At 37.3% G+C, this 14,110-nt stretch overlaps 1 protein-coding gene across 4 annotated transcripts in view; it reads right to left on the bottom strand.

The window, feature by feature from the left end:
* The window catches only part of GAREM1 (GRB2 associated regulator of MAPK1 subtype 1), a 195,831-nt gene that overhangs the window by 27,534 nt on the left and 154,187 nt on the right, over positions 1-14,110 (bottom strand). For 3 of the 4 annotated variants that reach the window (XM_007974342.3, XM_007974340.3, XM_007974341.3), the window contains one exon: positions 13,655-13,785. The exons of the other annotated variant lie outside the window; for it this stretch is intronic. In XM_007974342.3, the coding sequence (XP_007972533.1) occupies positions 13,655-13,785 (131 nt within the window). The remainder of the gene's footprint in view (positions 1-13,654; positions 13,786-14,110) is intronic. 4 annotated transcript variants of the gene reach the window in all.

Raw genomic sequence — 14,110 nt, 5'->3', positions numbered from 1 at the left:
TCTCCACACCCTTTCCAGCATCTGTTGTTTCCTGACTTTTAAATGACTGCCATTATAACTGGTATGAGATGGTATCTCATTGTGGTTTTGATTTGCATTTCTCTAATGACCAGTGATGATGAGCTTTTTTTTTCTTATGTTTGTTGGCCGCATAAATGCCTTCTTTTATAAGTGTTTGTTCATATCCTTCACCCAGGATTTTTGATGGGGTTTTTTCTTGTAAATTTAAGTTATTTTAAAACTGAGTGCAAATGGAAACAAATGCAAAATTCAACTGTTTTTTAAATCAACAAAATAACCACTCTGGGGAAAAGAAATAATCCAAGTAGCTTTGGAATGCTGTCTGATATGGTTTGGTTGTGACCCCAACCAAATCTCACCTTGAATTGTAATAATCCTCACTTGTTAAGGATGGGACCAGGTGAAGATAATTGAATCATGGGGGCGGTTTCCTCCAAGCTGTTCTCGTGAGAGTGAGTTCTCATGATAGTGAGTTCTCACGAGACATCATGGTTTTATAAAGGGCTTGCCACATTGCTGGGCACTCACTCTTTCTCCTGTGAAGAGGTACCTTTCTCCATGAGTGTAAGTTTCCGGAGGCCTCCCCAGCCATGCAGAACTGTGAGTCAATGAAATCTGTTTCCTTTATAAATTACCCAATCTTGAGCAGTTCTTTATAGAAGTGTGAGAACGGACTAATACACTTTGACCATATAATGCCAGTAGGGAAAAAAACACCAATAAATTCTCTGATCCTTTTGGTAGATTTGTTTTTCATAGGGATATGGGTAGAACAACTCTGAATCAAATGTATGTGTATTGTAAGATTGAATGAATGGGTAAATATATTGATGCCTTGGGAGTACAGAGATTTCATTTTGGAAGGAGAGACAGAAACATGGAATGAAGAGCAGGAAAGGCAAGACAGAACTCCTTGGGGTTTGGATTGAAATTAGAGGTATCCATATTAACTCACACTTTTCAGCAGTTATACACAAAGACACACATAGACACACACACACACACACACAGACACACACACGTATTTCTTAGTTTTTTCCTTTCCAAGCAACCAGAAACCACCCAAATCATTGCCCACTAAAACGAACCAGGGCTCCCTGGAGAAATTATGAATTCCAAGGGTAGGGCAGAAATGGTACGAGGTGTGCTTGGAACATTTTGTCGTGCCAGAAAGTAAGGTGCTCATAAAATGATGGGAACATGCCAAAAAGACGCAGCAACCAGCCTAAATGAGCTCCTACTGCTAAAATCTGGGACAATTTGAGCATCACGATAAATAAAGACCGCAATGAATTATAATCTATTGAACGAAACAGGAACACCTAAGTCCATGCTGATAGCAAAAAGATGACAAACAAGGAAGACTGGAAAATCATAATTTTGCAACTTATTATTTACTTCATTATTTATTACTATTATACTTTCTACTATTATAACTTTATTATAGTAAAAAATCATTTTATATAAGAATCATCAATAGATGCCAAATTTATAGGAGTTTGAGTAAGGAGGTTATATGCATGGTCTTAGTGTCTTTTCCCAGAATGCTTATTCACTGCAAGGGGAAAAAAGTAGCTATACAGTGGAGAATATACCTTGGACAGTACCTTGACCAGGTTATCAAATTTAGTATCACCAAAGAGAGGCATACTGACATCCTCTACCTCTGAATGTGACTTCCTGAGAAGTTCATGACCTTGCTTATGTACCATTCTAGCCAAAACTATTACGGAAATCTCATCATGAGGAAATATCAGACAAACCCAAACTGAGAAATATTCTATAAAATACCTGGTATGTATTCTTAACAAAATGTCCATGCCAGAAAAGACAAAGAAAGGCTGAATAATTGTTCCAGATTAACATGAAATAAACAGAAGTGAAAAGTAAAGCAATAAAGTACACTTTTGGGACATCCGGCCAACTTGGAATCAGGACTATAAATGAAAGTATTGTTATCACTGCTAATGTTCCTGAATATACTGTGTTTACATAAGAAAAAACCCTTATTCTTAGGAAATATACACTAATGTATTAAGGGGTAAGGGACATAATGCATTCAATTCACCCTCACACGATTCAGAAAAAGGTAAGTTATATTACGCATATGTGTATGTGTATATGGGTGGAGACTGCGGAAACGGGTAAAACAAATGTGCTAAAATGACAAAAGTTGGTGAATCTGGGTAAAGTGATAGGGTGTCCTCATTTTTATTCTTGCAACAATTCTTTAGAACTGAAATAATTTAAAAATGAAAGGTTGAAAAATGTGGCTTTTCCACATAAACTTTAGAATCATTTAGTCTATGGTTTGTAATGATAATTTTATTGTAGTACATTAAATCTACATGGTGTTTTGGCAAGAAGTGACATCACTGTAATAGCATTTCCAAAGAGGCACATAATTATCATCATTTATTCAGATCTTTTATTTCTCTTATTAGTATTTAATTCTGCCTGCATTATCAACCCCTGGACACTGCTGTTGAGTCATAGTTGTTGAATACGTTTTATTGCTATTCTGTATGTCCAGTGTCTTACTGTAATAGTTTTTTTTTTCAGTTAATTCTCTCGGGATTAGGTGATTATATCTTACACAAATGATGAAAAATTTATCTTTATCCTTTCAATTTTCATCCATTCTCTCTCAGAGTGGTGGTGGTGACAGTAAGCATTTTAGTGTTTCAGATTTTAATGAGAATATTGTCAGTGTTTTAATATAAAAATATGAGAAGTTTGTTTAAGATATTCTTTATCATGTAAGTAGTGTCTTTCCAATACTAGTTTTCTAAAAGTTTCTACAAATAAAATTTTTAAAAGTTTTAATAAAATGTTGATTCTATATCCAATTAAGATGGTCATATGTTTATTTTTGTTGTTGTTGTTTTTGAGATGGAGTCTTGCTCTGTCACACAGGCTGGAGTGCAGTGGCATGATCTTGGCTCACTGCAATCTCTGCCTCCTGGGTTCAAGCAATTCTACTGCCTCAGCCTTCTGAGTAGCTGGGATTACAGGAGTGAGCCACCATGCCTGGCCCATATGTTCATTTTTCACTTCTCTAATACACTGATGATATAATAGATTCCCAAATATTTAAATAATTCTACGTGCTTGAAATAATCTCTACATGAACATAGTACACTTAAGACAACACTGTATAATTCTCTGATAGTACCTGATCTATGATGTGGTCATCTTTGTCACAGATAAGACTGGCCTACAGTTTTACTATGTATGTTTTATCAGGTTTTGGTATCAGGCTTACATTAAACCTAAGCTTGAATTTTTTTCTCTCACGTTAATAAAAATGTCTGGGTAAAGTAACTGACAATATTCATACTACATACTGAGTGGCGATCAGCAATATGTGTTTAGAAAACTAGGAAAAGCAATCTTTGTAAATAATTTCTTACCTTCTATTCTAGGTCATCTCTGTATAATTTTAATCTTTGGAACAAGTAATTTGTCAATCAACATTAGTACTATAAAAAACAAACAGCTTTGTTGTTTCCATAGTGAAGTGAATTTCTCTGTAGGAGACATTATAAGTACAGAAATGACAGCAAAATATTGTTTTAACGGGAATATATGCTGCTAAGGCTTAGTAGAGTCCATTTTGGATAATTCAGATAAGTATTGCTATTATTTTTTTTAACAAGATCTCAACCTAACTGTGTTTACTTTTAGTACTTCAGCATTCATCTGGTTCTAACATAGACGCTAGGGATCTAAATTCAAGCCTAGGAAGTTAAATAAATTTTACCTTTTTTTTTTTTTTTTGAGATGGAGTTTCGCTCTGTCACCCAGGCTGGAGTGCAATGGTGTGATCTTGGCTCACTGCAACTTCCACCTCCTGGGTTCACATGATTCTCCTGCCTCAGCTTCCCAAGCAGCTGTGACTACAGGCACGTGCCACCATGCTCAGCTAATTTTTGTATTTTTAGTAGAGATGGGGGTCTCACCATATTGGCCAGGGTGGTCTTGAACTCCTGACCTTGTGATCCGCCCGCCTCAGCCTCCCAAAGTGCTGGGATTATAGGCGTGAGCCACCGCGCCCGGGCAGCTTTTTATTTGGAATAATTTCAGATTTGCAGAAAAGTTACAAAGGCAGTACAGAAAGTTCCTGTATACCCTACTTAGCTTCTGTTAACATCTTATGTGACCATGGCATGTTTATCAAAACTAAGAAATTTACATTAGTACAATACTGTTACATAAAGTACAAGTTTTATTTGGATTTCACCAGTTTTTTCCCATGAGTGTCATTTTGATATCCCAGGATCAAGCCAGGATACTACACCGCCTCTAGTCCTCTGATCTGTGAATTTCTTGGCCTTGTTTCTAAGGCTTTGACAGTTTTGAAGAATATAGCTTAGGGTTTTTGTTTGTTTAGAGCTAATATATCATGTGTAAATGACAGTGCTTGACACATACGAGGGCTTTCCTTTTCCACAGGACCTGCAGTTTCAAGTTTTCAGTAATTATTATTATTTTTTTCTCGGCCTTTTTTTTTTTTTTTTTTTTTTTTTAAAGAGACTGGGTCTTGCTATGCTGCTCAAGCTGTATTTCAATTTCTGGGCTCAAGTGATCCTCCTGCCTCAGCCTCCCAAGTGGCTGGGACTAGAGGAACAGGCTGCTTTGCCTGGGTCCTAGTTTCAGTTATTTTATCTCTTGACTTAGGTCACCAAGGATCATCTGCTATCAATTTTAGCTTTTGGTTTATCCCTAAGGCTTTTACTTGCAACCAGCATCTAGTTAAACTTATAAAAATATAGATCAAAGGTCAGTAAACTACTACCCACAGTCCCAACCTGGCCCACGACTTGGTTCTGTAAATAAAGTTTTATTGGGACACTGCCACACCCATTCATTTATAAATAGTCTATAGCTGTTTATACGCTATGATGGCAGTGCCGAGTAGCTGCAACAGTGACTGTACAGCTTGCAAACTCTAAAATACATGCTCTCTGTTCCTTTACAGTAAAAGTTTGCTGATACTGGGTATAGATGGAGGAAAAGAACCATGGCCTTTGGAAACTGACAGGTACAATACTATTAGCTAAACTACAAGCTGAGTTTGAATCTTGCCTTTACAGTGTAGTGACCACAGACAAAATGCTTTTAGTTTTTTGAGCCTTAGGTTCCTCACCTATAAAATGGAACACCACCATCTATTTTGCAGGCTAAGTGAATGTATGTAAACAAATGCTTACAGTGCTTGGCACATGGTAGGCTCTCAATAAATGGAGGCCATCGTTACCCTATTATTTTTATTAACAAACCATTTTACTTCTTTAAATTGTTTCACATTGCCTTTCACATCTCTGTATTTTCACATGGATTTCTAAGTTTTCGTTTCCTACTGTGTTCAAGCCCAAACCACTACTTCCAAGCATTATCCTTCTCTCTGTACTGAATACTGTTCATGTTTTTATTGACTATGTTATCCCAGAATAAAACTTAATGCCAGAATAGAGCCTGAAATATCATTACCATTATATCCCAAAGGATGTGAACATACGGAAATAATTCAAAATATACCATTTTAGAATAGTCTAGTCTGCAAAACTCTCAGCTGCACTGTTATACTTCCTTTTTATTAGAACTTTGTGAAAAACTTGGCGAGTCACCCATTTGAATAAAGATGGAGACAGGGATGAAGATGCAGACAGGGATCCGGAAACTAAAAAATACGTTTCTATCTGTTTAAATCAATATTTACTAAATTTTTCCTAATTTGTCTTTATAAACATACACCTTCCAGAATTAAGAAATAAGTCTAGTGAAGTACTGCACAGCAAATGAACTGAAAGATAATGTTCACCAGTTTTTGAGACTCATATCAGACAGTACACATACAGAATAAGCAGATCAAAGTTATCCTTACTAAATGTCACTATCTGGGCACATTCAACAGTTTTGTCTACATTTTCGTGTAGGTGTGTACTTCTTAAGTAACTTACGCCTACTCTCATACATAAAAATGCGTAACATACGTGAGAACAATCTGCAATCCTATGCTTCCAACTCTGAAGTCATTATTAATGCTAGTAATTAGCCCTGAATAAATTATAAAACTAACGTACTGACCAAATTTTGTGGTCACTGCCAGTGACAGATGAAAAATCTCATAAATAACTGCTCTTTCTTTAGCAGTAGAGCCAAATCGTCTCCTCAGGTTTCTACAGATGTAATTTATTTGCATAATTTCTTTCCTCTTTTTTTAATAGCAAAAGAAACAATGCATTCTGTCTAAGTGCTTCCGTATGTGTGTCTGGTTAACATTTCCAGTTTCAGTGTTTCCTGAGAGGAAGTAATTCGAAGTGTGTTATCTAAACAACTCTAATAGGTCTAATCCAGGAAACTATCAGGGTTTTACTTTTTACTGCTCATAATGCCGCTCAGAATTAATATCCCATGGTCAAGAAACATTTTAAAACACTGACGTAAAATTTTAAGCTTGTGGACATGCACACATTCTCTCTCTCTCTCTCTCTCTCTGAAGGTTCTGGCAATAGGAAATCTGTTCTCTAACAATTGTTCTAATAACAATTGTTCAAACATGTAAGAGGTTAAAATTCCAACTCATAAGATACAATCAGGAATGATCTGATTGATATATAGGTTATATAGACAATATTTGATTAGCATTATGTTATGTCTTCCCAAATTAAATTTTCATTACTCTTTATTTTAGGAAAATGGCAGCAAATGAAATAAAATTGCATTAAGAGTTAAGATAAATGTTAATCCTAGTGTTTATATATATATATATATATATATTTAACACAAAATAGGGCAAGAATGACAAGTACAATGGCAAAGGTTTCATTTGTGATGCCATAGCAGAGGGCTTGCCAACTGGTAGTTTTTCAGAGGGCCCAAAATCTCAGATGACAAAAAAAGCACAGCTATCTTCAAACACTGAAATAATTAACCTCGCAATTGTATCCAATTTATCATTCTGAATGGATCTTGAAAATAATGACATCTGACTCACCCTAAAGGAAACATATAATTTTGAAAAACTGGAAAATAAAAAGTGGCTATATCTAAATACATTCCATTTTCATTTTAAATATCCCTTTTCACATCTGACGACATTCAGGTTGCGCAGGAATCAGTCATTTCTGACCTCTCTGGAACACAGCCAAGAACGAGGCAGTGAGCTAACCAAAATGACGGGCTGTTGTTGATGTTAGGGCTTATGGTGAAAGCCTGTGAGGTCCTTAAATCAGTGTACTGATTCCTAAAACTCCACTAAACATGATTGCCGATTTACAGCCTTAGCAAAACTGAAGGGAAAAATTAAACTAAAAATAGGGACTGTTAAGAAAGACATTCTGAAAAAGACACAAGAGGCAAACAAAACCACAAACCTTTCAAGGTTTTTAAACAAAAAAATTTTAAAAAATTAAATTATGAGACCATAAAATATCAAATTCTCAGGGCTGATGGTCTCTACATATAAAGGCAAAAGTTATACTCATCTCAAGTCGGGCTGAGTGCTTTCATCAAATATAAAACAGGAGACAGTGGCAAGTTTAAATTTTGTTCAAGTACTGTCTTTAAGATAGTAGAAAATGTATTATAAAATACTGAAAGGAAATTATAGTCATTTTGGACAAAATTCTGTTAACATTCACAGTTACTCCAAAAACTGGCTAGCTAGAACTACTCATGCCCTAAAGACTCCAGAGAGAAGGTAGAAAATGCTGGAGCAAGTAATTCTTACCCATTTTGAAAAATCACAGGAAAAGATGGTCTCTCTGACATTATTATAAACTTAAAACGCATGATTCCTTTTCTGAATTCTTGAGACGGAAACTAAGAATCACATTTTAAACGAGGAATGGTGAGTTACAACTGAACTACACTCTGAAAACAAAACAAAAAACCCCAAAGAATACTAAATGTTTCAGTACTACTAGCTTGTATGATTTTACAGGACAACCACAGGATGGCCCATGTACGCAGAGCAAAGTCTACTAATAAACTATTTTTGTATTTTCAAAGACAAAACATGATCAGGAGGATGGCAGAGCATAACTAGTTATAACAAGAGTAGAATCACAAGCGGCCCAATCTGCAGTTTTTTCTGCTAAAATGAATAAAGTAAGTAACATACGCAGGGCGCAGTGGCTCACACCTGTAATCCCAGTACTTTGGGAGGCCAAGGCGGGCAGATCACTTGAGATCGGGAGTTTGAGACCAGCTTGACCAACGTGGAGAAACCCTGTCTCTACTAAAAATACAAAATTAGCCAGGCATGGTGGTGCATGCCTGTAATCCCAGCTACTTGGGAGGCTGAGGCAGGAGAATGGCTTGAACCCGGGAGGCGGAGGTTGCAGTGAGTTGAGATTGCGCCATTGCACTCCAGCCTGGGCAAAAAGAGTGAAACTCCGTCTCCCCCCCGCCCCCCGCCCCCCCAAAAAGAAGGCACAGTGTAACTGGTTAGCAGAAGTGAAACGTCTTCATTTTTTCAGCACTTTTTCAGATGGCAACTTTTAAAAGTGTGACTAATATGTTAAAATAAAAGGCACATGGATTGCATCAAATCTAGGACTTTAGAAAATATATTGGCTGCTTTTCAGTAACTTGGAAGTCTTGGAAGACATTCAGAGTTTGGTATCAAGTTGCATTAATCATATTAAACTTTAAAATCTGTGCTTATTTATTCAGCAATGCATTTTAGTCATGTCGGTGTATCTTTAACACTGCTTCAAGCAACAATATAAGATCCCAGCCTCTGGTCTGGCTGTTTTATTAATACTGGTTAGCACTCTAAAAATTCTGGGTTAGGACCTTATGGAGTTTGAAGGAGTTCATTCTGACATGTGATGTTTAAATAATCAGAAACTACATTGATACTGATAGAGTGAAAAGATCAAAATAAGTGTGAACAAATGTGAACATCAAAGAGCCAATCCTCTAAGATGGATCCTGAGTGGCTAACTGGGTCTAAATTTAAAAGACAGCCAACCAACCATTTGCTGACTGGAGGTCACACATGTGCTCTGAGCTCCTGGAAAACCCATGCCTCCATTCAACTTTGGGACTTTCAGAGCTAATGCGAACCAACCAATTAGAACTCACCAGCCTCAGCCAATCAGGGCTCAGCAGCACCAACTGTGTTTCAACCCTTCATTTGCCATATGGACCTGACTGAGAACTTGAGTGGGCACTGTTGCTATAACACCCGGGACCCTCCCTTTGTTCTCTGAAATTGCATCTTCATTTTACACTGAAGGCTATCTCTCCACAGTCTGCAAATTGTTCATTGGAAGAGTCTTTCCTTCAAATTCCTATTTCAGAGAACTTTTGTTCATATAAGCTGCAAGATTTTATTTTTTAAATACTGGCACCATACTTTACTATTAATAAGATATAAAAAGGTACATGTATAACATTCATAAAAGCTGCCAAATCCTGTGTGTCAGACCATAAATATTTCAGAAATACAAATGACAGAAGGATTTTGGTTATACTGCACTACATGCCATAATGATTGAACATGTTTGTATTTTTTAAAAAGGACAATAAATTAAACTGTACAAGCTATTGTGTCAAAGTGAAAGTACATTCTGATCACAATCTTGGGCCTTATCTCAAATCCACAGAGTGTGATGGAGCAGAAAGGTGACTGGATTGTATTAGGAGACCTGGTTTCTATGCTGAGCTTTGCTGCTGAGTCATTTTGTGGCTTCACATGAATCAATGAAGTCAGCTAACACAGCTGTTTCTCAGTTTTCATATTTGCTAAAAGAAGTAGGATTAGGCAACGTGGAAGGGCCTTTCCAGATCTCAAATGTGATGATTATAACAATGCAAAGTCTGTAAACTTCCTAGTCCTGTTGGATAATTTATATAGTATTTTATCATTTTACTCTTGGTCATGTTTCTTAGTATTGCAAGGCTCTAGTTTTTTCACTTAAGTTCTCTGAAACTTATATGATGTTTTCTCCAATTAAAAAGAGGCACCTCTGGGTATATATACACAATGGAATACTATTCAGCTTTAAAAAGGAGGAAAATCATGTTATCTGTGGCAACATGAATGAACCTGGAGGGTATTATGCTACACAAAATAAGCCAGGCACAGAAAGACAAATACCACATGGTCTCATTTATATGTGGAAACTAAAAACATCACACTCATAGATACAGAGAGAATGGTGGCTGTCAGAGGCTGGAGAGTGGGGAGAATAGGAAGATGCTGGTCAAAGGGTACATGTTCCAGGTAGAATGGGGGAAAATAAGTATTGAGAGGTGACGGAAATGTTAATTAGCTTGATTCAATCATTCCACATTGTATACGTGTATCACAGCATCACTTTATCAATATCCAAAGAAAAGGTACCGCTGAAATCCTTCTCCCCACATTACAGTGGCTCTGCTGCTAGGCACTGACACCCCAGCCCACAGCAGGTACCAAAGCAGTTAATCAGAAGCTGATATGCCGGTGACAGGGCTGTCATCTCAGCTCCTGGCCAGACGATGCACACAGTACGGAAGTGGTTCTGAAGAGGTCTAGGCAGGCAGAGGCAGCGACTGTATGCCACATCTGAGTGAACTTCACATTCCTGAGTGGGTAACTTTCTCTAATGGAGACAATGTAAACTTGTTACTTTGCCTCTGGGGAAATCTATGCTGGAACAGTTGAAAGTATGGCTCTCACTAGCTAGCTGGAGCTAAAATAGCAACATTATAGTATCCAGATTAGGGTATTTGGGCTCTCAGACTTGAGAGTCGTAATTTTAATGCAGAAAGCTTCTGGATTACATCAGTGAAGACAGGATGCCTTGGACCCAGTGCCAAATCGAAGGCCACCCTTTTCCCCCTCTCTCTCTATAACTGTCACAGTAAAGATAGAACTTAAATTAAAACTTAATTGGTTAGTCATTATTTTGATGGCAGGAAATGCAGGCGGGGTAAATTTTCTCATCTTTATTGGGCTGAGTTTGAAAGGCTGGAAGACATTTAAAATAATTCAGTACTTAGTAGTGTAGTAAGGTCTCCAAAAAAGTATTTGAAGTGAAGGGGTATTTCGAAACCACAACAAAGAACAGCTACTATGTACTGAGTTGTTAACAGTAAGTCACTAGGGAGAAAGTATTACATAAAAAGTAAGCAGGCCAGGCATGGTGGCTCATGCCTGTAATCTCAGTATTTTGGGAGGCTGAGGCGGCAAGATTGCTTGAGGCCAGGTATTCAAGACCAGCCTGGGAAACATTGTGAGATGCTCATCTCTACAGAAAAATTTTAAAAATTGGCCAAATGTGGTGGTGCATGCCTGTAGTCCTAGCTATTCAGGAGGCTGAAGCAGGAGGATCACTTGCACCCAGGAGTTCGAGGCTGCAATGAGCTATGAGAGTGCCACTGTACTCCAGCCTGAGTGACAAAGCATGTTTCTTAAAAAAAAGAAAGAGGGAGAGAGAGAGAGAGAGAGAGAGAAATAAGAGAGGTGAAAAAAAGAAACAGAGAAAGAGGGAGGGAGAGGAAGGAAGGGGAGAGGAGGGATAAGAGAAAAGAGGCTAGGCGCAGTGGCTCACCCCTGTAATCCCAGGACTTTGGGAGGCCAAGGAGGGTGGATCACTTGAGGTCAGTTCAAGACCAGCCTGGCCGACATGGCGAAACCCTGTCTCCAATAAAAATACAAAAATTAGCCAGGCATGGTGGCACACACCTATAGCCTGAGCTACTCGGGAGGCTGAGGCAGGAGAATCACTTGGACCTGGGAGGTGGAGGTTGCAGTGCAGCTGAGATCACACCATTGCACTCCAGCCTGGGTGACAGAGCGAAACTCTGTCTCAAAAAAAAAAAAAGAAAAGAAAAGAGAAGGAGTAAGTGAAATAATCTTAATCTGTGGTGGGAATTTTTTAAATGTGAAACTTAATTTTTTATGATTTTATATTCTGAACCAAGGATTGGCAAACCTTATCTTAACTGTGCCTTTGAACTCTTAAATGATATTCTCTATCAAACACATTTTAATGAATACATTCAGTCATGGTACTCTATATTTAAAAAAGAACTCTAACAAAATGTATAAATTTCAGTATTATCCTCTCAGTCATTCCTGATTTAATAAAAATTCACCAAGAAAAGCTGCTAAAGGCATTTTTAAAAAACAGTATACATGAGCAATATGTGACAAAAGATGGAAATGCTACATTTTAATACTGGAGAAAATCTTTAAAAATCACTTCAAAATTTACATTTGATTTCTTATTGTTTATTAGCAAATGAAATATTTTTCTAGAAAGGAGTTTAAAACTACTAACTTTCCTTTCTAAAAAATCTTCTTTTTTTCATTTAGCGAATTCTAAATATGTTTTAGGGAGAAATTTAAATCATATCAAAACGCTAAAGGAATAGGATTTAACTTCTGACCAATGAGTCTAGGTATGTTTAAAAATGAACATGTTCGCACAAGTTTTCACTGTAAACAAATGCAAGCTGTCTTGACCACTCATATACTAGGGCCACTGAAAAAGTTAAAAATGATAAATATTTTTGTATGTAAGCATAATTTTCTTAGTAAAGATTTTTACAAAATGTAAAATCTCACTCATCTTAATAAAACTAAAAGAGCATAGACCAAAGCAGCTGTATTTTAGAACTGGAAGAAGAAATGACTTAGCTTAGACAATGAAATGGGCAGAACCATTTCTCCAATAAGGGGCTGTTCTGGACATCTCCTCCCTTTCCTGAAGAGTGTGGGTGGAGTGACTCATCCACAATGACACTGGTGCATTCTTGGGCCAAGACACCATGTAGTCTGTTTTTCACATAGAGTGGATTTCTAAGAAACAGGAATCTTGCCCCCCTAAACCTTGAAATGTTCAGAGAATGTGATTTAGGTGGACTTTGGGCTGAAATGACATTAAGGAGAAAACCCCTTCAATGTGAACACTTTCCAAAGTGTTTTATAACTGTGGGTATTGCTGGAGAAAACGTAGAGGATTTGCAGGCAATACGATGGGCCTGGTTGGTGGCTTGCTTCTCTGGTCAGTCCCTCTTCAGCAGCAAGTCTAGTCAAAGAACCTCGCTCAACATCTGGACGGGGACTGTACTGTCCCTTTAAGAATGCAGAACAAATGGAGCACAGCAAACACTATATAGCTTTTCTCTGGGCGACATCAGTTTTCTTTATGTATAGTGAAATAGGTAGTCCACAAAAAATGGAATGAATACATGCTGACTTCAAGCAATGCTTAGAAACCTATTCTTTCTCTGTATTTTTTTCTTTCTTTCTTTTTAAGTAAGTGCTTGGTATTCTTTAGTTTCATCATATCCCTTTTGCTCCCAGAAGTGGAGATCTGGCTAAACACTGTTACATATTAGGAAATGAAGTCCAAATTAAAAAAAAAAATCACTTATCTGCCTCAACAGCTACAGTTTTGAACTCAGATATCAGTTTTAAATTCTAACAAAAGATAATGCTAATAAATACAGAAGCCGTCAGGGAGTCAGGGCAGCTACAATATACGTGGTTTTTGGCTACTGCCACTAACCCATTAGGAAGGTGAAACTCTCCTGGGAGACACAGATGAACACTTACTGTGTACATCCAGACTTGAAAGTTAAATTATCTTTAGTGAATGTAAATATTTGGTGCTTCAAGAGCTACCTTCACGTTGAATGTGATATCCTCCATGACGTACACGCGTTCAGGAAATGCCTTAGCCACCTCCTCCACACTGTTGAAATATTGCACTGGCTCCTTTATATCTCGGTCTTGTTCCAGCAGCTTGAATTGCCCTAAAACACATGATAAACAGAAGAGATCTAAGATGTTTATGCTGGACTGCTGTTACCATGGCAACAGCATCCTCTCTCTTTAGTCCAGCCCTTCCTTGTCAAAGATTCCTGTTCAACATTAATTTTTTTAAAAAAGGCATTATGGTAGGTTCCATTAAACTAGAAGGTAGATAGATTTTAAAATCAGCTTTAAAATTAAAATAAACTGCATTCTTTTTGTTTACGTTCAGAGTTTATTCCCAGATGTCCAAAATCAAACTGAATGAATGCTTACTTGCTGTTTGATCTCAAAGTGAAAACTCACTTCGTTATAAATGGTTGTTTT

This window comes from Chlorocebus sabaeus, chromosome 18 (genome assembly GCF_047675955.1).
Source record: "Chlorocebus sabaeus isolate Y175 chromosome 18, mChlSab1.0.hap1, whole genome shotgun sequence".
Taxonomy (NCBI): Eukaryota; Metazoa; Chordata; class Mammalia; order Primates; family Cercopithecidae; genus Chlorocebus; species Chlorocebus sabaeus.
This window is presented reverse-complemented; position numbering and strand designations above follow the sequence as displayed.